This window comes from Vulpes lagopus, chromosome 15 (assembly GCF_018345385.1).
Source record: "Vulpes lagopus strain Blue_001 chromosome 15, ASM1834538v1, whole genome shotgun sequence".
Classification (NCBI taxonomy): Eukaryota; Metazoa; Chordata; class Mammalia; order Carnivora; family Canidae; genus Vulpes; species Vulpes lagopus.
Window position 1 is genome coordinate 23,922,657 of NC_054838.1, and position 24,323 is coordinate 23,946,979.

The window sequence follows — 24,323 nt, forward strand, 5'->3', positions numbered from 1 at the left end:
AGTTTAAGGTGAAGTCTAGCTCACAACCTTCTTAATATCAAGAACAGAATGTGGTGAGTGGCAGATCCTGCCCTGCTCCTCCAGCCAGGCAGGCTCCCACTACATGCAGTTAGCGAGCACCACATAAAGCAGGTCAACAGTGCCCCCATATCAGGGTGACCGTCCAGAGCTGTTGGCTTGATTGTCTCAAAAGGTTGTCTCTAAGGATTCCTGATTTGAGCAGCAAGGACCCTTGCTGCTTCTCCTGTTCGTGGTCTGAGTGCCTCCTCAGTCCTGATAATCAGTCTTGATTCTCTCCCTAATCTCCAACTTCTCTTCTAGAAAAGGATTATTCTTCTGCCATAGGCAGACTTGGCCCTTTTCAGATGACCTTCATACCCTCCCAGAAAAGAAGGGAGATGTGGAGCAAGGGAAGAAGAAATCACAGCCAGGTGAGAAGAATCAAGGAAGGCTTCATAAGGGCTGCAGCACTGGAGCTGAGTGTGAAAGGATTTAAGCAGGGGGTAATAAGTACAGAGTACAGACGGGTAGTGTGTGTAGAGGACTCATATCCAGGACCTAGGAACTTCAGATTCCAGGGAATCCTTAAAGAGGAGGATGAAGCACTTCCCCTCTGAGGAGAAGAACCTCAGGCTGCCGGCCTTCACTATCCAGAGCTTTCCCAAGGCTTTAGGGCTAAGGAAGGTTAGGGGACATCAAGGCAGAGATACACAGAGGCCCACAGAGGGCAATAGGGAAAGAACGGCAGAGGACAATATTATTCACTAGATCTGAGTTTTATACCAAATACTGATATTACAGACCATACTGATCATACACATGGTGACCTAACCAAATACAAGCTATGTTTAAGTATTTTTTTTTAATTTGAGAATGGGACTCTATCCTGCTATAGGCAGGTCAGCTGAGCAGAGCTAAAAGCAGGACACAAAGGAAGAACCTAAGAGCAGCATGAAGCACCTATGCAGTCTAGGGCATGGAAAAGCTGAGTAAGAACCTGCTGTGGGAATTCAAAAGAATTGTTCTTCTAGCAAGGATAGTCAGGCTCCCCACCTCCACCTGTATGCCTAGCTCTGTTAGCAGAAAAAAACTGTAATTGATAGGTTACATGTCTGTTTCCTTGAGACCAAAGCCTGGGTCATCTCCCATCTCCAGCACGCAGTAGAAGCCCATTCATTCACTCATAAGCAAGAACTCTTCTGGGAGAGGAGGAAGGAAAGATGTCCTAATTCAGGCCTTGATCACCTTGAATTTGTCTTATTGAAATAGCCTCTCGGGACACCTGGGTGGCTCAGCGGTTGAGCGTCTGCCTTCGGCTCAGGGTGTGATCCTGGAGTCCCAGGATCAAGTCCCACATCGGGCTCTCGGCATGGAGCCTGCTTCTCCCTCTCCCTATGTCTCTGCTTCTCTCTCTGTGTATGTCTTTCATAAATAAATAAATAAAATATTTAAGAAAAAAAAAAAAAGAAATAGCTTCTCCCCTACTTGTTTATTTTTCACCCTTCTGAATGATCCTAATTGGGTCATTCCCCTGCTCAAAAACCTTCCATGTCTCATCACTGCTTTATAGGATAACAATTCAACACTCCTTACCATAGGCATTTTAATAAACCTTGCACATTGGCTTGTCTTAAACCATCTTCCACCTCTCCCCTTGCAGTGCTGAACATGTACCACCTCAGCAGCACCAACATGACACTGGGCCCAGCAGCCAGCCAGCACCTCCTGCTCCCTGCCTTTGCTCAGTTTGTTCGCTACCTTTTGCCTCAGAGTGGGGGGACGGAGGGGGACACAGGAGCTGAGAAGAGTAAGAGTAAGATTGCTGCGCTGAAAGGCAGGATCTGTGCCTTGCTCATCTCTGACTCCCTTACAAGGGGTGAAGGGAGACTCTGAGTTATCATGACCAAAAGAAATGAGACAACTGAAGGCAGGAGAAAAGAACCAGAGATACACGTGAAAGGCCCCTACAAATGCTATCCACATGCGTGAGAAGGAATGTTCTGCATCACACATACCGCAAATCCAATCACTTTCTGCATTCTTTTGGCAGGTGTTTAATTGCTATCAGAAAAACATTTGAAAACATGTATTTGAAAGAGCTAAAATAATCAACACTCAGGGGCTCAATGGAATAGGGTAAACTCAGCCTCCCCAGGGTGATGGAAAAGTGGATTCATAGCATTGCTGCTTTGCAAATATACCACCTAAACTGGGTTGCCAGAGGAAAGTAGCAGCCTGGCAGTCCTCGGCAGGAAGGCTGACCAATCACCAACAGGTGACTTAAAGGTCAGCAAAGGCCTGAGAGGAGGGGGCACAGCCAGTTTTGCCCCCTCACTCTCTTATACTGCAGCGTAAGGAAGCGAGGCTCAGCTGTTTCTGGGGAAATGAAGATGCCACGCACAGCTGGCAGTTATGAATGGTTCTTATAACAACAAGCTGACATCAGTGCTTGGTTTTTAAGATGCATCATTGCATGTTTATTAAACTATTGCTCCATCATATTTATTTGGCTACGAAACAACTCCCAGCCCATACTTCCAAAAGTGGTTTATTAAAAACTAAGCCTTGAACATTAATACTCAAAAGCACCCTTGAGAATCAATAATAATGCTGCAGATAAAATGAAAGGGAATCAAAGCCGTAAGTCTTGGTGGGGCCTGCAGCTGACTTTCAACACTTTCTTCAATGTGCAGGCAGCTAGAGTGAGGAGGAGCACCAAGAATGTGGCAATGGGTGCGGGGTAGCCACCCAAAACATGGGACTTCCTGTCTAAAATGTGGACGTGGTAGCAAGGAAGAGAGGATATCTTGTGGCCCCTCGTTTTATAGAAAGGGCCAAAAAAGGTCAAGATGAGGCCCAGTGCAGGCTACTAATTTCACCAAAAATAAAACCTCTGCCCCTAACCAACAGGCCCATACTGATGCCCTATGCTGGCCTCGGTCTGAGCATCTATCCTGGACACAGACTGCCCAGCCCTGGCACCAGGCGAAGCCCCAACCTAAGTCTTGTCCCTGCCAAGAACCTCAGATCCAACCTACCAGTGGTCTAAGCGGCCCAGCTGAGCCAGGCCAGAAGAATGCAGTTAGCTCCTGAGCAGGAGTCCAGGATGTGCACCCCAACCCTTTGGGCAGATCTTTCTAGCCTCAGAAGACCTGACAGGCTTCTTTCAGCTCCCTCCTAAATCCCCAAACCTTTCCATGGGTCCCCACCTGTATTCCAAGGAGGCAACAAACAATAACACATGGCCAGTTCCACAAAGAAATAAGAACAAATGGGAAGATTCGGTAAAGAACCCACAGGATGTGGAAGGGAATATACACCATGTCCTGCTAAGAACAAGACAGTGGAAGGATCCAGAGATGTTTGGGGTCAAGAAATAAGGGGACACAGGGCTGACTTCCTACCTTAAAAAATCTAAAGGTTGACCTGGAGCCCAAGTGACTGTGACTATAGGGAAGTTTACAGGGTTCACTTCCCAGATTACTATGAGGATTTCCTCTAAGGCAGTCACCACTGGAGGAATGGGTTCACCCAGCTCAGGCTCTCTTGTGGGAGAGAGCAAGTCCTGGAGATCCAACACTCACCTGCTGACTTCTTGGACATTGTTGGCACGAGCAGCTTCCATCAGGGCTATATCTGAAAAGAAAGGGGGCACTGGTCAGATCCCTGGCCAAGACCTACCATCAGAGCTGCATGGGGAGCCCAGGAAAACAATGGAAATGGAAGCACTTGAGAAACATGGGCTTTAGGGCACCAGGATGGCATAGTCGGTTAAGCATCTGACTCTTGGTTTCAGCTAGGGTCATGATTTCAAGGTTCTGAGACTGAGCCCTGCTTCAGGCTCCACACTAAGTGCAGAGTCTGCTTGGGTTCCCCCCTCCCCCCCCCCCCCCCGCCAATAAAAATAAATTTAAAAAAAGAAAGAAAAGAAACATGGCTTTAACAAGAAAAATGATGCCAAGGTATATTAAGAGAAAGCTAATCATCCCCCGCCTGCATGGTATCCACTGTTAATCTGTCTTCCACATTCATTACATACCCTAATTTTGTAACTCTTATCATACAGGTGATCCAGGTAAAGTGCTAGCAACTATGTGTAGTCTATGGCAAATGCTTGATAGATGAATCCCTTCACTCATTAGCTAGAAAGCTCAGACTAATACATTTCACAAGGCTGTCATTGTTATTAGTCATTCCCCTACCTTGTCCCACTTTCTCCCCCAACTGATTTCTCAACCTATTTTTTTTTTTAAGATTTTATTTATTTATTCATGAGAGACACACAGAGAGAGGCAGGCTCCACGCAGGGAGCCCAAAGTGGGGCTCAATCCCAGGACTCCAGGATCATGCCCTGAGCAGAAGGCAGACAAACGCTCAACCACTGAACCACCCATGCATCCCTCTCAACCTAGTTTTGATTCTCGTATCACAAGTCACCAACCCGACACCAAGAACAGAATGGGTTGGAACAGGCAGGGGTGTGGGTTCCTCTGAGAGTTAAGAGTCTTGACAAGGAGTCAGGAGGCCTGGCTCCAACAGCCTGCCCCTATTCCCTGCTCTGTGGCAGCACTTTTCCCTCTCAACTCCAGCTTCCATGACTATAAGTAGACGCAGTAATTCTTGCCCTGCAAGCCTCACAGGATGCCGAGGAAATGAAATGATGGTTGAAAAATCTGCCAACTCCTCAGTGCCAAGCTCAGAAAAAGGGAGACCCAAAGCAGAGGGTGGCAATTCCTTAGGAATCACCTAGCAGAAAAGCAATGCTAAGCCCGGCCTAGCCTGAGCAGCCTACAGGCTGTTGGCACCACCTTGTGGCCACAAAGAAAAACTGCCCGGCTCAGAAAAACTCCATAGTAGAGGCAAATTTTTTTCAAATACCCATGGAGCGCTATATGCCCAGCAAGGTTTTGAGCTCCATTGGGTGAACACTGGAGACTCATACCCAGCACTGCCTCAGAGAGTTCTCAGTCCAGCCAAGAGACTCATCCAGTGAAACATGAGAGGAGGCATTGCAGTAGGGTAGAAAGAGCAGGATAGGAGACAGACAGACCTGAACTCCCACCCCAATTCTGCCACTTACTTGTTGTATGACCGAGCCAACTCATCTAATCTCCTGAGCCTCAGTTTCCTTATGTGAAGAGCAGGGATAATAAGATAGCCACCATGTCATGAATATGCAAACCAGATCTGTGGTTCAAAAATTAGTGTCTCCACCCCATCTGTCAGCCTAGACTCCAGGGTCAGGTCTCTCCTGTTATCTTCCCCCATGGTTCTCCAAGCACACATCCAAGGATGCTCAGGCAGCTTTCAGTTGGAAGAGGAACAAAGCTTCCTCAGAGATCACTGTATCCACTCCTCCCTCACTCTGCAGAAACGAGTGGCTTTAGCAAGGTCACTGGGGGAATGAGGAAGGAGCTGAAAACCAGGGCCTCCAGCTCCTACATGGTACAGTTTCTACCACAATGTACAAAGGGCCTGAGCTTACCAACTCCAAATCAGGGTATAGCATAGGCTAGCAAAGTCTGAAGGGTTGGAAGTGATCAGGGTTTGGTCAGTACCTATTTTAGTAAGTAGAAAAAGTACAAATTGGAGCTCCTAGGAACCTCTAAGGCAAGATCCTGAACACCTTCCCAAATCATCAAAGCATACTAGCCTTGGGACATTCCCTGCTCATGAATTTTCCATGGCTCTCCACTGCCTACAGGAGAAATTCCAAACCCTCCAAAAACCATCCTATCAGACATCTGGGCCCCACTCCATCTGCTCTCATCTCATTCCAAAGACCCCCTGTCCTCCAACCAGGCTGGCTACTTTGCTGGCCTCTGCACACACCACACTGACCTGTGACTCCCATATCCATGAAGCTTTTGCATGCAATACAATCCAACTCAAGACACATTTATGGAGTACCTACTAAGTTCCAGGTGCTATGGTGGACAAACGATGTTGAAAGCATTAGAGGAAGGAACTTGTATCAACCTGAAAAAAAGATAAGCTGCATTTCTTGCTCTCACAGAGCTCACAATGTCACTCTCCTTTTCATCTCTTGCTTCATCTTACAGAACTCAAGTTCAAATTCCCCATCCTCCAGGGGTCTCCACCAATTTTCTAGGAATGCCTTCGTGACCCTGCTGGCCCTCAAATCCCCCAACAACACATTGTCAGACCCACTCACCAGAACCACAGGCCTAACTGCCTGCATGGTCTCCTTAAATGACTTTGTGCTGTTAGAAGTTCCACACCTCCCAAAATTGGGCTCACAGAGCGTATTCAAAAAATGCTCAAAGTTATAGAATTACAGCACGCCTAAGCTAGAAGAGCCCTTAAAAGTCTATTTCAACTCATAATTTTGTAGATGAGGAAACAAACAGCCTATGAGGATAGAGAAGCAAGAGTCCAAAGCCACAGTGGGAGTTAGGAGTAGAACCAGAACAGGATCTCTGAGGTCCTTACTTCCAACTCAGGACCCTTCCTTTACAGCTGGCCACACCCTGCTAAATAAACTAAGTTCAAGGTAGTCCCCACTCTTGCTCCCAAGTCTCAGAGCTTGGGACGCATGGAACCTATGAACACCATGCTTCCCAGCCTTCCCCCTTGAGGAATAGCTGAGAATCTGAGTGACTGGGCTCATACAGGCCAGAAATCTGGCTCTCTGCCTGCTTTCCCAGTCCCTCCTCAGCTCCACGCATGCAGGGGAGATGCCAAACTGGGTCTGCCATCCCTCATGGTTACTTTGGGTCTCTAAGGATCCAACTTCCTTGTATTTCTTCTCCTGCCAACAGCCTGGCTTGGCAAGATCACCTCACACCTGAGACCACAGACAACAAAACCCCTGAAGAGTCTGATGAGCAGCCTCCTGGCTGCTGAACTCCAAGACTCAAAACAACAGCACTGTAAGAGTACTGAGAAATCAATTCTTTACCGTGTAAGGGGCGGGGGGGGGGGGGGGGGGGGTGGCTGATACCAGGGAGCAGCAAGGGGTGAGCGGTGGCAAAGCTGGCATTGAAACCAGGTCTCTACTTCCTTTCTTAGGCCACGTTATGGGAAAAACGTCTCTAAACTATCTAGTAGTTGCCATTAGAACACATGGCGGTTTCCTGGAGACCTCTTAAGAGAGGAATTTGGCCGGGCTGAGTATTAGAGCATAAAAGGACCATGCTCTAATTTTAGATGTCTCATCCAACGTTTCCATTGTACAGATGGACAAAGTAATGACCAGAGAAACGAAGTGACCTATGATAGGAAGTTATACAACTCAGGCACTGAGCTCTCCAGTTCACCACCCTGCCCCGGTAACCAGACGATGTCTGGGTCCCTCAGGACTGAAGCTCTGCTGGTCTAAATCTATAAGCAACACTTGCCCTCCAAAGATAAGTCAGGTCATTCCTCCCGCCTCTGTCTTCCTCGAACCCAGACTGCACGGATAATCACCCTTGTTGGACGGGCTCTTGCTGTAACAGTGAACCACTAGCGCCGTGGCCAGGGCCCACATGCTCAGTCCGGCCCTGTTGGGGACCCTGTTCCAGCTGTCCTGTCCCAGGAGTGTTTCTTCTGGGCTAGGAAGGCGTCCCCACGTTGCGGCTACGAGGCACTGGGTCTCGGGGCGTCCTCCCTGGCGCCCCCAGGTGGCTGCCCCTTCTCCGGTGAGGAAGGCTGGCGATGATCCAGGGCGCCCCCAGACGGCCGCCCTCAGCCACTGCGGCTCCCCGCGGCCCGCGGTGATCACACTCTGGCCGGAGGCACTTCCATGACTCCGGAGCGATGGGGACCTAAGCAGCTGGAGAAGGAGCCGCGGCGCCGGCGCTGTTCTCCTCAACACCAGGGACCCCAGCATCCTGATAGCTGCTTCCATCACCCCCTGGTGCCGGCCCCTATGCTGGCCGCGTCCAACATGGCTGCCGCGGCGCGTTCGAAGACGCCGCGAACGCGGTGGAATTCTGCAGTACTTCACGGGAGTGGTAGTCCACAGCCTTAGATTTTTCCGCAGCTGGAGAACAAATAAACTACATTTCCCAGGAAGCCATGGAACTCGCGTCACAAAGACGGTCGACTTAGAGAAGCCCGGTGCATGTTGGGAAATGGAGTTCGAGTGAGGGGGCGTGGTAAAAGGGGAAATGCCTGAGTGGAACGTGGAGATTAGAATTAAGGTTCGAATCCCAGATCCTCCCGCCAAATTTAGTTAACATATGCGGCGCAGTTTCAGGGATCTTCAGCAGAAAGCCTATTATGAAACATATGCTTATTTCTTTTAGCCTATTCTCTTTTTAACCTGGGGCAGCTTTTCAAAAAAAGTTGTCTAGAATAACCAGTATACCTGTAATAGCAATTCTCTTTATTTTCCTACACAGACTTCCTCTCAGTTAAACAGATAAGTCCTAGTCTTGCTTTCTCACTTGTGTTATTTTCAAAGGGTTTTCAGGTGGGCTGTCGCATCGCATCTCATGACACCTGCATGCAGGGAAGTTGGGTAAGGAATGTTACTCCTGTTTACCTTCAAGAGGATTGCCTGTGTCAAATGAGATAATATGTAGACCGACACTGTCCCTGGCTCACAATAGGTCTTCAAGAAATGACAGCTAGAATTGTTTTCCCTGCTCTAGGGGTGCTTTGGATTCCCTACTGTAAACTAATCTTTAAGTTTTTATTTAAATTCCAGTTATCATACAGTGTAATGTTAGTTTCAAGTGTACAATATAGTGATTCAACACTTAATACAACACCGGTGCTCATCTCAGCAAGTGTATTCCTTAATCCCTATTACCTATTTTACCATCACCCCACCCACCTCCCCTCTGGTGACCATCAGTTTGTTTTCTGTAGTTGAGTTTCTTGAGGGTTTCCCCGCTTTGTTCATTTGTTTTGTTTCTTACATTCCATATATGAGTGAAATCATATTGTATTTGCCTTTCTCTAACTGACTTATTTCGCTTACCATAATACTCTCTAGCTCCATTCATGTCCCAGCAAATGGCAAGATTTCATTCTTAAAAATATGGAATACTTCAGGAATTTGCATGGCATTCTTATGCAGGAGTCATGCTAATCTTTTCTGTATTGTTCCAATTTTAGTATATGTGTGGCCAAAGCAAGCACCCTATTCTAAACTTCCTTTTTTTAAAATTTTATTTAAATCCAATTAATTAACATATAATATCTTTTTGGTTTCAGAGGTAGAGGTCAGTGAGTCATCAGTCTTAAATAATACTCAGTGCTCATTACATCACATGCCCTCCTTAATGTTCATCACTCAGTTATCCTGTTCCCCGCTCTTCCCTCCAGTGACCCTGTTTGTTTCCTATGATTATGAGTCTCTTATGGGTTATCTCTCTCTCTGATTTTGTCTTGTTTTATTTTTTCCACTCTCCCACTATGATCCTCTGTTGTTTGTTAAATTCCATATATGAATGGGATCACATGATAATTGTCTTTCTTGGATTGACTTGTTTCACTTAGCATAATATCCCCTAGTTCCATCCATGTCATTGCAAATGGTAAGATTTCATTTTCTTTTTAATGGCTAAGTAGTAGTCCATTGTATATCTATATATATACTATATCTTCTTTATCCATTCATTTGTCAATGGACACCTGGGCTCTTTCAATAGTTTGGCTATTGTAGGTAGACATTGCTGCTATAAACAGTGGAATGCATGTGCCCCCCTTAGATCACTACATTTGTATCTTTGGGATAAATATCAGTAGTGTGATTGCTGGGTCATAGGGTATCTCTATTTTCAACTTTTTGAGGAAATTCCATACTGTTTTCCAGAATGGCTGCACCAGCTTGCATTCCCACCAACAATTAACGAGGGTTCCTCTTTCTCCTCATCCTCACCAACATCTGTTGTTTCCTGACTTGTTCATTTTAGCCATTCTGACTGGTGTATTTCATTGTGGTTTTGATTTGTATTTCCCTGATACCGAGTGATGTGGGGCATTAATTCATATGTCTATTGGCCACTTGTATGTCTTCTTTGGAGAAATGTCTGTTCATGTCTTCTGTCCATTTCTTCATTGGATTATTTATTCTTTGGGTGTTGAGTTTGATAAATTATTTATATATTTTAGATACTAGTCCTTTATCTGATTTATCATTTGCAAATATCTTCGACTCTCAATACCTACTCCATTCTGTAGGTTGTCTTTTGGTTTTGCCAACTGTTTCCTGTGCTGTGTAAAAGCTTTTTATCTTGATGAAGTCCCTTTAGTTCATTTTTGCCTTTGTTTCCTTTGCCTTTGGAGACATGTCTAGCAAGAAGTTGCTGTGGCTGAGGTCAAAGAGGTTGCTGCCTGTGTTCTCCTCTAGGATTTTGATGGATTCCTAACTCACATTTAGGTCTTTCATCCATTTTGAGTTTATTTTTGTGTATGGTGTGAGGAAATGGTCCAGTTTCATTCTTCTCCATGTGGCTGTCCAATTTTTCCAACAGCATTTATTGAAGAGACTGTCTTTTTTCCATCGTATATTCTTTCCTGCTTTTTCAAAGATGAGTTGACCATAGAGTTGACAGTCCATTTCTGGGTTCTCTATTTTGTTCCATTCATCTATATGTCTGTTTTTGTGCCAGTACCATACTGTCTTAATGATCACAGCTTTGTAGCACAGCTTGAAGTCCAGAATTGTGATTCCACCAGTTTTGGTTTTCTTTTTCAGCAATCCTTTGGATATTCAAGGTCTTTTCTGGTTCCATACAAATTTTAGGATTATTTGGGGAGACTCATTGGGGAGTCTGCTTTAGGTAGGATTATTTGTCCAACTCTGTGAAATAAGTTAATGGTATTTTTATAGGGATTACATTGAATGTATAGATTGCTCTAGGTATCAGAGATTTTAACAATATTTGTTCTTCCCCTACTCTAAACTTCTTGCAGGCAGAGATGGAGTTTTTCATTTCTGATCCTTTAGTAAGGAACTCAGTAAATAGCTGTTAAAAGGACAAATGACTTATTAAGGTACTCAATAGCAAAAGCATTTTGACCTTCCTATTTTAAGAGATTCCCAGGACATCCTGTCTTATTAACCACTCTACTCACTATAGCAGCTTCACCCTCCCTGTATTCTTAGAATACTTATGCTTCCCAGTTTAGGGCTGGTCTTAGCCAGAAGGGTGATCTCTGAGCTTTCATTACCAGGTAGGTCACAAGATGATGGTAAGTTTGCAGCACTCAGCCCCTCCTACTGTAGACAACTTTCCAGAACCCTTCAGTTTACTGCATAACTTGCACCACTGGGTGATCTCAAAGCACTTGCCCAATGAATCCCTCATTTGATTTTCACAAATAACATCCATGAGGAGGGGGCAAGGCAGGATTGAGTTAGGAGAAAACATAAATTAAACAAATAACTGGAGTAGGAAAGTTTTCTGGGTGTGACACAAAACTCAGAACCCATAATAGAAAAGATATATCTGACTCTACAAAAAAAAAAAAATTCTGGTAGTGAAATATACACAGTGAAAAAATGACTAGCTGGGAAAAAATATATTTACCCCACAGTGATGAAGGGCTAAATAATACAGAAAAGTCCTATAAAATATGCAAAAGACCTACCATACAAGAGATAAATGGACTAAAGCAATGCCTGTGCTAGCTTATACTGTGCCTTTGTGCAAAGTAAAGAACAGGCCTCCCTGAGGAGTCACAGCATGCATGACTAGCTGAGCTGTGTGCTGCTAGATTTCAGCTTAAACTTCCATGAACTGCATATCCAAACTTAGCAGCCTTGAGCAGCCTCAAGCAAAAGACATGACCAAAGAGCTCACAAGAAAAAATTACAACTTGTATTTAAACATATGAATATAAAAATAAATAAATAAATAAATAAATAAATAATAAAAAAAATAAAAATAAAAAATAAAAAAATAAACATATGAATATATGCTCAACTACACACATAAGAAAGGTACAAATTGGGGATCCCTGGGTGGCTCAGCGGTTTGGCACCTGGCTTCAGCCAGGGCGTGATCCTGGAGGCCCAGGATCAAGTCCCACATCGAGCTCCCTGCGTGGAGCCTGGTTCTCCCTCTGCCTGTGTCTCTGCCTCTCCCTCTCTGTGTCTCTCATGAATAAATAAATAAAATCTTAAAAAAAAAAGAAAGGTACAAATTAAGCTATATTTGATCCATAGCTTATACCATAAACAAAAATCATCTCGAAATGGATTATAGACCTAAATGTAAAATGTAACCTCTAAAAATTCCAGAAGAAAACATGAGGAAAATCTTTCTGATGTTCAGTAAGGCAAGGATTTCTTAGATACAATACCAAAAACATGATCCATTTTTTAAAAAGATAAAATTTCACTTTGTCAAAATTAAGAGCTTTGGCTCCTCAAAAGCCACTGTTAAGAGAATGAACAGAGGAGCACCTGAATGGTTCAGTCAGTTGAAGGGCTGACTATTGGTCACGGTCTCAGGGCCCTGAGATCTAGCATCATCAGTCTCCATGCTCACTGGGGAGTCTGCTTTAGGATTCTCTCTCCCTCCTTCTGCTCCTTCCCCTGCTTGTATTCTCTCTTTCTAAAATAAACAAATATTAAAAGAGAAAGAGAGAATGAACAGAGTAACCACAAAGGGGAGAAAATATTTGGGGTTTTTTTTTGTCTTTTTTTTAAAGATTGTAACCCCCCTAAATTATATTATTATTTGTAAATTATATATCCAATAAAAGACTTCTACCAGAATATAAAAAGGATTTTCAAGCTTTAATACAATTAGAAGAAAATTACCCAATTTTTAAAATGGGAAAAATATTTGAATAGACACTTCACTAAAGTGAAATAAGATAAATACATGAAAAGACTCTCAATACCATTACGACTACTGATTAGGAAAATGAAAATAAAAACTACTGTAAATTATTATGATGTATCTATTAGAATGTCTAAAATTTAAAAGACTGACCCTACCAAATACTGGTGAGAGTGTAGAGCAACTGGAAAGCTCATATGCTATTGATGAGAATATAAAATGGTAGAATTGCTTTGGAGGACAGTTTAGTGGTTTCCTTAAAAGTTAAACATACAAAAAAAAAAAAAAAGTTAAACATACATCTACCATATGATCCAGCCATTCTACTTCAAGGTATTTACCCAAGAGAAAGAGAAACCTATGTCCATACAAAGACTTGATCATTAATATTTTATTAGTGATTCTTAAAAACTGGAAACAAGTGGGGTGCCTGGCTGGCTCATTTAGAGGAGCATGTGACTTCCGATCTCAGGGTTGTGGGCTCCAGCTACATTGGGTGTAGAGATTACTTAAAAATAAAATCTTTAAAATAACAACAATTTTAATTTTTAAAAAAATCTGCTACAAGCAAAAAGAAACAACCTACATGTCTATTGAAATAAGAATGAGGGCAGCCTGGGTGGCTCAGCGGTTTAGCTCTACCTTCAGCCCAGGATGTGATCCTGGAGACCCAGGATTGAGTCCCGCATAAGGCTCCTTGCATGGAGCCTGCTTCTCCCTCTGCATGTGTCTCTGCCTCTCTCTCTCTCTCTCCCTCTCTCTCTCTCTCTCTCTCTCTCTCATGAATAAATAAATAAATAAATAAATCTTTAAAAAAAATAAACGCGCAGTTTAGTATATGTCAGTTACACTTTAACAAAGACTTTTTATATAAGATAAGGGGGTGCCTGGGACTCTAGATTTCAGCTCAGGTCATGATCTCTGGGATGTGGGATGGAGCCCTGACTCAGAGCTCAGAGCCTATCTATGGAGTCTCTCCTTCCCTCTCTCTCTACTGCCCACCCCCCAGCACTCTCACTCATACCTCTCTCTCTCTCTCAAAAATAAATAAATAAATAAATAAATAAATAAATAAATAAATAAATAAAATTTAAAACTATAAGGGATGCCTGGCTGGCTCAGTCACTGGAGCGTGCAACTCTTAATCTCGGGATTGTGAATTTGAACTCCACGTTGGGTGTAAAGATTACTTTAAAATAAAATAAAATAAAATAAAATAAAATAAAATAAAATAAAATAAAATAAAATAAAATAAAATAAAATAAAATAAAATAAAAAAACAATCTATAAGACATAGTTGACTTATTATATTGGCAAATATATATTTTTAAATATATTGTAAGCATATATATTAAGTATATAGGTATACTTATGTATGCTATATATATATAACATCTGTGGCAGGTTTGTGAAGAAAAAGACATGTTTTTGGTAGGAATGTAAATGGGTACAACTTCAACAAAGGGCTAGCTGACTGACAATATCAAACATTGGAATTTAATTTTTTTTTATTTTTATTTATTTATGATAGTCACAGAGAGAGAGAGAGAGAGGCAGAGACACAGGCGGAGGGAGAAGCAGGCTCCATGCACCGGGAGCCCGATGTGGGATTCGATCCCGGGTCTCCAGGATCGCGCCCTGGGCCAAAGGCAGGCGCCGAACCGCTGCGCCACCCAGGGATCCCAAACATTGGAATTTAAAATGCAGATACAAAAAAATAAAATGCAGGTATACTTGCCATGTGTAAAATGAGGAATGTTTCAGGATATTTGTAATAGTAAGAGGCAAGAGAAATATCCCAAGCATTCCTCATTGGAAACAGGTTGAATACAGGAGTTTGATTAAATACATTAAGGTATAGCTAAACTATAGAATATTATTTTTTTGATGGAGTAAAGCCTATCTCTATTATTATTATTATTATTATTATTTTAGATTTTACTTATTTATTCATGAGAGACACAGAGAGGCAGAGACACAGGCAGAGGAAGAAGCAGGCTCCATGCAGGGAGCCTTATGTGGGACCCCATCCGGGGACTCTAGGATCACACCCTCAGCCAGAAGGCAGGCGCTAAACCGCTGAGCCACCCAGGGATCCCAAGCTTATCTCTTTTAATATGGAATACTCTGAGGTATTTTAAGTAGAAAAAGAATCAAGGTATTGAACAGTTGTATACAACCACTGGTGTTATCTGAAAACTAGATATATACATTTATGTGCTTGAATACTTAGGCTATCTGGAAGGGTAATAAAAATAGTTGCCCTGGGGGTGGACGAAATGGAACTTGGGGATAAGGAAGAGAAGTAGGGAGGGAAGGAGAGTTTACTTTTCATTGTACATACTTTCAGGTTTTGTACCATGTGCATATACTGACTATTCAATTAAATCAACCAATCAGGGGCACCTGGGTGGCTCCGGTTGGTTGAGCATCTGCCTCCCGCTCAGGTTATGATCCCGAGGTCCTGGGATCGATTTCTGCATGGGGCTCCCTGTAGGGAGCCTCCTTCTTCCTCTGCCTATGTCTCTGCCTCTCTCTGTGTGTCTCTCATGAATAAATAAACAAAATCTTAAAAAAAAAAAAAAACAACAAAACAAGCAACCAATTCCCCTTATTTCTTTATCAATATTTACTTTATTTTTTTTTTAATTTTTATTTATTTATGATAGTCACAGAGAGAGAGAGAGAGAGGCAGAGACACAGGCGGAGGGAGAAGCAGGCTCCATGCACCGGGAGCCTGATGTGGGATTCGATCCCCGGTCTCCAGGATCGCGCCCTGGGCCAAAGGCAGGCGCCAAACCGCTGCGCCACCCAGGGATCCCCCCAATATTTACTTTCAATTAACTTCCAGCATCCAATAGTGGGAGTACATTTTAGTTTCTGACTGAAGCGTTATTTCTCATGTGGAAACACTGACATCTTGTGGACTTTTAAGATAGTGCTAAGAGGAAAAAAAAAAAAAAAGATAGTGCTAAGAGGGATCCCTGGGTGGCGCAGCGGTTTAGCGCCTGCCTTTGGCCCAGGGCGCGATCCTGGAGACCCGGAATCGAATCCCACGTCGGCCTCCTGGTGCATGGAGCCTGCTTCTCCCTCTCCCTCTGCCTGTGCCTCTGCCTCTCTCTCTCTCTCTCTCTCTGTGACTATCATAAATAAATAAAAATTAAAAAAAAAAAATTTAAATCATGAAGAATTTTCACCACTCTGATCCACTCCAGTCCATTCCGCTTACAAATATTTGTTAATGCCTACTCCCGTGCATTTGTCCAACTCTTTAAAGCTGTCAAAGTTTACAGTAATATTGAGCATCAGTTATGATAAGGCAGAAGAGAAATTATTAAATTTCCTTACTGCCTACAGTCCATTGACAAGCCCTTGAAACAGAGTGACCTTCCTCTAGGGACTCAACCACCTCAATGTTAATACTTTGCTAGGGGCAAAAGGCAATCTTAGCCTAATCCCCAGGATCCTGTAAGTCTACTTTAACATATAAAAATTCCTTTGGAGATTACCTTCATCCTTATCACTGCAAAATACACGTTGGCAATTCTCCCCCGAGGAAATGGCCCACCCATATACATCTGAAGGACCTCATGACTGAGGTTTTATGAGACAGTAATAAATGACCTTTTCCCAACCATAGCTAGCCCCCTCAAGGTCCTGAAAACCTTACTTCCAAAATTCCTCAGAGACTTTTGCTATCCCTGACCCCCTCCCAACTTGTAAGTCTATAATGGACCACTGCTCATGACCCTAGTGCAGCTGTTTCTGCCCATGGGTTCTGTCTTGTGCTTGAATAAAACCACTTTTTTGCACCAAAGACATCTCAAACTTCTCTCTTGGCTGTTGGCTTTGAACCCTAGCATCTTTCCTACATCAATTTATAAGACATCTATGAAGTGCCAGGCACTAAAACCACCGTCACAAACAAGGCTGGGAGCTCTGGAAGGGGGGCAGTCCACAGACATCACTGCAGAGCAGAGCTCTAAGTGATACAACTGAGAGGATTCAGGCTTCCCCCAGAGCCCACAGCAGGCTGAGTGTCCAGGAAAGGCTTCCTAAGGGAAGAGACATCTGAGCTGAGTTCTGCAGGTAGAACCACAATTGACCAGATAAGAGGGAATATAGTAGCTAGCTGGTGGGGTGCTTGGAGAATGAGTCAGTGCAAAAGGAACACTCCGTGAAAACTCACAGAGGCAATATTTTTAAGGGATGTTTGAGGAACTGCATGCTCAGTGTGGCTGAAGCATAGAGCAGGAGAGGATAAGAGGTAAGAAGTGAGGCTTCACTTCATAACCAGAGAGGTTAAAGCCACTTACTAGGCTCTCTCAGCAAGTACACACTGTACCAAGAATTTAAACCTGGAATTAAACGACTCCACTACTTCTCCTCTTTCCCACATTAAGATTTTGCTCTGTGAGCCTTTCCTGGGCCCCATGTCTAATGCTCTGCTCCTCCCAAATGGACTCAAAGGTGGGCCTCCTCCATTCTTCCCTCCCTCCATCCCTCTCTCCTTCTACCTTCCTTACTTTCCTCCTTCCCTTCCTTCCTTCCTTCCATAATGCTTGTTTCTGCAGCCTTGCTAATGGGTGAGGTAGGAAAACATTAGGTTTCGAAGCCAACAACCAAGAGAGAAGTTTGAGATGTCTTTGGTGCAAAAAGGTGGTTTATATCAAGCACAGGACAGGACCCTTGGGCAGAAACAGCTGCACTAGGGTCATGAGTAGTGGTCCATTATAGACTTACAAGTTGGGAGGGGGTCAGGGATAGCAAAAGTTTCTGAGGAATTTTGGAAGCAAGGTTTCCAGGACCTTGAGGGGGCTAGCTATGGTTGGGAAAAGGTCATTTATTACTGTCTCATAAAACCTCAGTCATGAGGTCCTTCAGATGTATATGGGTGGGCCATTTCCTCGGGGGAGAATTGCCAACGTGTATTTTGCAGTGATAGGGATGAAGGTAATCTCCAAAGGAATTTTTATATGTTAAAGTAGACTTACAGGATCCTGGGGATTGGGCTACATTGTCTTTTGCCCCTAGCAAAGTATTAACATTGAGGTAGTTGAGTCCCTAGAGGAAGGTCACTCTGTCTGTTTCAAGGGCTTGTCAATGGACTGTAGGCAGTAAGGGAATTTAATAATTTTTTCTTGTGCTTTTGTTTTCCACATCACTAGGGAGGAGCAAGAGAAGGCTTTTTAGAACATAAAGTGATTATTCAGGTTGCGGAGGAACACTCCACTCTGTTTTTTTGTTGAGTCTGATCATATTGATAAGTTAATAGAGGAGAAGAGAATGATTGGGCTTCAGAGCCACTCTCCATCCCTTCAGCTCAGAGCAGCCAGGGTGTTGCCTAGGGTAGAGAGAGGGAGCCTCAGCACAGAAAGCTGTGTCTCTGGGTGGTGGCCCTTCCTTCCTACATGGGCAAATCAGTGTGTGTGTGTGTGTTTACTGACTTTTATAATAAGCAAGACTCTACTTTAGGTGCTTATGATAGATTATCTTGCTTAACTCCAACGACAATCCTGTGAGGATGATACTATCTCCATTTTACAGGTAAGAAAGTGAGGGAGGGGTCATTTCACCAGTGTCACCCAGCTTGTAAATGGCAAAACTGGGTCTCCAATTGTCTGAATCCAAAGCCCAGACTCTTAATCACTACAAAATCCCAGCTCACAGGAAGTTAAGAGACGGGCATATAATAGACACTTCTGAAGCGTGCCTGAGGTTTGGAAAAAGAGAAGAACCAAAAGGATTGTCAACACTGTGCTGAGTCAATATGACACATTCTGAGCTGAGATGTGAAGGTGTACTCCCGCAAAACTGAACAGCAAACGAAAGCAAGGTGGAAAACTCCCAGCAGGAAGGAATTCCCAGATGCTTGGCTGTAGGGCCAGTTCTTCCTTGAGAGCCTTGACCACCATGGCTCCTCAATGCTCAAAGGGGGCTCTGATCTCTCTGACAGGCACAATGCAAACCTCTTCTCATTCATCTGACACTCCTCAATATACAAGTTAACTATAAAGCTGATAGAAGGACAAAATCTTAAACAGGGAATGGAGCAGATGAAATTCTAGAGCATGTATTTTTGATAGTAAGGAGGGTGAACTCTGGCCACAGATCTGCTTGACTGGCCCTTCTACTGGGCACTTGAACTCCTACCCCTAACCCCAATCTCATATTCATTTTATTTGGATGGTGGAACAAGCTCCTTTATCTCCTGTCACAAGATGGCTTCTCTGGAAGCAAAGCCGGAAATGGAATTTGGGGTACCAGATGTTTATCAGGAAATGTTAAAAACAAGACAACAGGCCCGAAACAAAGTTGTTCATGCTAAGCCCACGTTGCCAAACTGGGATTTAATTAAGTTTTGGCTCCCCCAGAAAAGGAATCTTAAACCAGCCAATCAGGAATTGCCCAAGGAAATCTGCCAGACAACTCCCCGCCATGCCCTATTGAGAGTAACCTTGCAGTAACTAATCTGTTTTCTTGCCTAGTGTAATTTCCTTGTTCCTGTTTAAAAGTCTCCCATTTTCTACTTGGCAGCAAGTCCTTCCCTGAAGGGGGACTGAGCAGTAGATCTCCAGGACTACCAACACACATAACACAATTCATTTGCGTGTTGATCACTCAATGGGAACAGTGCCAGCTGCCAGGCTGACGGCTGGAGGGCAGGAGAGGATACAGAATGGAGCAGAAGTGAATCCTAACCTTAGTTTAGGGGAGGAATCAAATATTTATGGAGCAGGGTGGTAGATCCAGAGGGCAGCGAGAGTGTCTAGGCAAGGGTCACTGCTCTAGCTGGGGGCAACCTCTACTAGGGGTCCTTCTCAGTCGAGCTTTTCAAGGCATCCACGTCAGATTCCTCCACCCCTGTTGTCCCACCACACCGATGCCATCTGTGTCCTCCTCTTCCATTCCACTAAAACTGCTCTTCGTGGGGATACCTTCCCTTCCATCTCTCTTCCCAGTTGACAGTCTGTGTAGTCTTCATATCTGAATGTTGTGGGTGTTGTACTGCATTCTATTCTCTCCTTGAGTCAGGAGGTACTAAGTGGTTTCTCTCTCTTGAGCCAGCTATAAAGAGCCAGAGGTATGAGAGGGCAGATAGAGAGGGATTTTGGAGCAGGGAAAAGGGAATCTAGGTAAGAGGGATCTCAGTGCCCTAGAGAACAAGCTGCATTCTGCAAGTGAGATTTTTAAATAATACTTAGGTGCTTATGATAGATTATCTTGCTTGTTCTCCAGGGCTCTGAGACCCATCTTACCTGCCTTCCCATTTCTCTGTTCCAAATTCTCTCCCCATCTGCCTTCTTATACCCCTGGCTCTTTACAGCTAGTTGCAACTAATGGGATCGTCACTTGTTTCAGTAATCCTCATATACTAAATCTTCTACAGAGGTTGCAGTCCGCTACCATCTTCAATAGAACAGATTTAATGTGGAATACAAGGGGGTCTCAGCAGTGCAAGAAGTAACTTGTATCAGAGCCTATGGTGTCCTGTGTCACCTCTCCTTAGCTTCTGATTTAAGCCATTATCCCCGGTTGACAGTTGTGATTGCAAAATCATCTCATGCTGACAGCATCCTACCTCAAGCAGGAGTCTGTTTGCATCATCACTGGCAAGTTAAGATTTGCTTTTCAAATGGAGGATAGCCAACAGAAAAGGGTACAGCTTTACTTCAATCCCTTAAGAGTCTACACTGTAATCATCTTATTGGGGTTTTGGCAGAGGCTCTTTTTGCTACAGACACTCCCCATACTATTGGGTCTGCTAGGTCTTTTTTTTTTTTTAAGATTTTATTTATTTATTCATAGAGACACACACAGAGAGAGAGGCAGAGACACAGGCAGAGGGAGAAGCAGGCTCCACGCAGAGAGCCTGACGTGGGACTCGATCCAGGGTCTCCAGGATCACGCCCTGGGCTGCAGACGGCGCTAAACCACTGCACCACCGGGGCTGCCCAAGGGTCTGCTAGGTCTTGAGACCCAAGCAGCAGGACAGCTTGAACAACTTAGGCAGAACCTAAGAACCTTTTCTGCAGAACCTTTTCTGGCTCTAGGCCCCACTCAAAACTGGCAATCTTGTGGATTACTTGGTAAATGGGTTGAAGCAACATGCTCCAATATAGTATATATGTTGCCTCTAAAATCCAAACAGGCTTATCACCAAGCTTTTCACCTCTTTAATGAGGGTGGTAAATTCAAAATGAAGCAACTGGCCTCTCATTTTAATAGCTATATTTCAACATGCCCCAGGCAACTGGACCTCTAGAAACTTCATCCATGTGTCAGGTCCCTGAATTTTCATAGAGTTTATCCCTTGTCCTCTGGAATGCATATGTTCTACCAAAGTATCCAGAATGCTTACTACGTCCTGCTCAGCAGGTCCAATTAGCATAATTTCATCAACGTAATGGACCAGCATGATGATCTGTGGGTTATCAAGATGATCAAGGCCTCCCCTGGCTATGTTGTTCCAGAAAGTCAGAGGTTGACATAGCCATGAGAAAAAATAGCAAAATAATACAGCTGTCATGACACATGGAGGCAGATTGCTTTGGGGCTGAAAAGAGATAAATAGATTTGTTCTGATAAAGATACCACATCCAGGTTGCAGCTGTAATTGGATTCACTAGCTGATTATGTTTATAAAAATCTATAGTTACCCTCCAGAATCCATTGAGCTTTTTGCAAATTGCCAAAAGGACAAATTAGTTGGGATTGTGGTAGGACAACTCTATCTTTCTGTTGGTGGTGCTAATCCTTGCAATTTCCTCATGAATGCATTACCTAGGTGCCATAACGATGCCAGGGAGGAAAGTGGTTTTGCCTCAATAAGTAGAATACATAAGTCTGGGCAACTACAAGGTGGTTGAAGTAGGACTGTCCCTGATCACCATTATTCCCAATGACCCACTTGTAGAATTCATGTTTCCTGTTCCATAATTTTAGGCCCTGACAAATTTCTATTCCTGTGTGTGTGTACATATGCCTGCTTCTACCAGGTAACTGGAGGCTATATCATAGTTTGCTCACTCTGGGCTCTTCATGCCAAAGGAGCAGCAAGGATGTTTCTAGAGTAACAGAAGAAGTCGACCCTGATTCACATGAATAATGAGGGTTGCCATTTCATAATGGTTAAAGAGTGTGTCTGCAATTCAGGGGATTCACTGGGGTGAAGTCTTACTGTTTTGCTGCTCAGTGGGCACTCTGAAGGGGTTACTGTAACCATCACATGACAAGAGCAAGGTGAGGGGGCTGAAGGTCTAGATCATCTCACCAGGCAAGTAACTCAGATCAGCCAAAGTGCTGGTTGAGAGTGAAGGAAACCTAGAATGGTTTTTAGAGCAGGAAGGTGATGAGTATCAATTATGGCCCTGGGACCAGCTGCAATAAAGGGATTTAACTTGGTCTTAGAGTCCCTTTTTAAAGAGATGCAACTGGCCCTCAGCTTGAAGAATTTGATTTAAACCTCTCTTGGAGAAAAAGTGACAGTATCATTTTTCCTCACACAAGATTCAGATATAAATGGGTAAGAACAAATCTAAATGGCACAACAGATGGATGTGCAAGACTCAGTTTATTTCACCCCAGATGTGCTCAGCCTGACTTGCCCACTCCTCTCTCCAGGACCTAAGCCACTTGCCATATTTTCTGGCTAGACAGGCCCCAGGGATGGCTTAGTTCATTCTAGTGGTCATAGCCCTGACCATCACATCTCCTAGCTCTGGTTACCTCAGGCTCCCCTTGGGGTTCAGGACCAGGTCTCAGCACGACTTCTATCACATCCACTGCCACAGGAGCCACAGCAGCTCCCGCACCAGGTCTGAACCAACTGGACTCTTAGATGCTCTGGTTTTCCCACTGACTTCCCAGAGTGGTCAAGTATGCAACCTGCAGATCTTAAGGAATTCCTGTCCTATGGGAAGGATTTGGGCCAACGAGGGAAGGCACCCACAGATGAATGGCTTCCTTTCCTCCCCCAGTGGATTGTTTTTAGTTGCTGTGGTTCCATATGGCTTCTCTGGAAGGGTCCTGTAAGCATCCTGTTTAGCATTCTTGTAAAGATGGTGCCAGCTCGGCAAAGCACCACCTTGTAGGTGTTCTCTTGACTCCTCCACCTGACTATTCCTTTTTCCTTGCTCTTGCGTCTTTCCAAAAAAAGCATCAACACATGTTTTGCCTCAGGCCGGCTCTGTGTTCTAGAAAATCTGGGTTAAGGAAGTGGTGTAGTCATAGGATGGAATATCTAAAATTGAAATTGTGGTGAGACTGAAGTTCTTGTAATGACAAGGTCAGAATACAACCATGGAAGGGAATGGCTTAGACAGAAGGGAAGGCAAGTTCATGGAGAAGAGAATATTGAGGAACCTGAATCCAGGGCACTGGAATGATAATCAAGATGGATATGGAAATCCCCAAGAAAGATGTTGGAGTGTTGGAATAAGTGATCCAGGGGCCAAATCTTCCAAGCATGGGGAGGAGGGCAGAAATGCCTGCATACAGAGGGGTTGTCGATTGTCTAGTTAGTCTCTTCATATTATGGAAGAGAGGGCTTTTGGGATTAGCAATGACAAACCAGAAGAACATGTAACTTGCCTCTGGGTCCAGTGTGATATGAGGGTTGTAGGAAAGCAAACAAGTATCTCTTGAGACGATTTCAAAGAAAGCAGTATCTTCAGACCAAAATGACAGGGCAGAGCAAGAAGATGAAGAGAACATTCACTGAAGAGGATAAGGGTGCAGAATATTCTGCTCATGAGGGACCTTGAGCTCCAAGGGCATTGTGAGAGTTTTCAGGAGATGAGGAGTTATGGCAGGTGGGGTCAGAAAAGGTGATATACAAGCCAAACAGGGATAGGCCCTGGGGATGAGGAGGATTGGGAGGCTGCATGCACAGGGATCAAGGGCCTAGTGAGATCCATCCTCATGAACCCAAGGCAGAGACTAGTGGAGCAACTGAGAAAGAGGAGAAAGGAAGTACAGCAGCTCTTGTCCAGAGTATGCATATCTGGCCCTGCTGATGGAAATGGGCACCCTGCGGGCATGGGGGAATGGATGGGTCCTGCTCTGAAAGCCCAAGTTCCTTCCATGGTGCTTCTGCAGGCGGGGAGGCCTCTAGGAGAACAGTGTTCTCCCTCTCTGGCCCAGTGGGCATACTAGCCCCCTGCCGGTCACAATGACATAAGCACTAACTGTGACTAACGGGCTGCCTGCAGGCCAACAAGTTGGTTTTCTGTCCTTTGGTTCTGCACTCCGGCAAGGGGCTGTTTCCCTTTGCTGGCATTTGGTGTATGTCTTACTTATTCCTAAGACACCTTCATATCCTTTTCATTCCTTCCCCTGCTTTACATAATTCTTTAATCTTTATCTTCTTATGAAAAGGAGTCTATTTTTAATTTCTTGACATTTCTCTCATAACCTACCATTCTTTTCCTGTAACTGACTCCTTCTCTTACCTTAACTGACTTCATACATTTTGAGCTTGCTCAGCCTGACATGGTTAGCCCAAACTGTTTCTCACGTGCCAAGCAATGTACAAACTTCCCTCCTCCTTCTGACCAACTCTTCAGAAGTGGT

General features: G+C 44.1%; 1 protein-coding gene and 1 non-coding gene across 4 annotated transcripts in view; both read right to left on the reverse strand.

Annotated features, from left to right (window-relative positions):
• The window catches only part of CLPB (caseinolytic mitochondrial matrix peptidase chaperone subunit B), a 144,555-nt gene extending 136,652 nt beyond the window's left edge, over positions 1-7,903 (reverse strand). For all 3 annotated transcript variants that reach the window (XM_041730411.1, XM_041730410.1, XM_041730412.1), the window contains exons 1-2: positions 7,432-7,903; positions 3,585-3,636 (exon numbers count right to left, since the gene is read on the reverse strand). In XM_041730411.1, coding sequence (XP_041586345.1) covers positions 3,585-3,636; positions 7,432-7,852 — 473 coding nt within the window. In that variant the 5' untranslated portion in view covers positions 7,853-7,903. The remainder of the gene's footprint in view (positions 1-3,584; positions 3,637-7,431) is intronic.
• Positions 7,904-8,986: 1,083 nt separating this feature from the next.
• LOC121476716 lies at positions 8,987-9,095 on the reverse strand. Its single transcript, XR_005984005.1, has one exon. It is a non-coding gene; the product is annotated as a U6 spliceosomal RNA (small nuclear RNA).
• Positions 9,096-24,323: the final 15,228 nt, after the last annotated feature.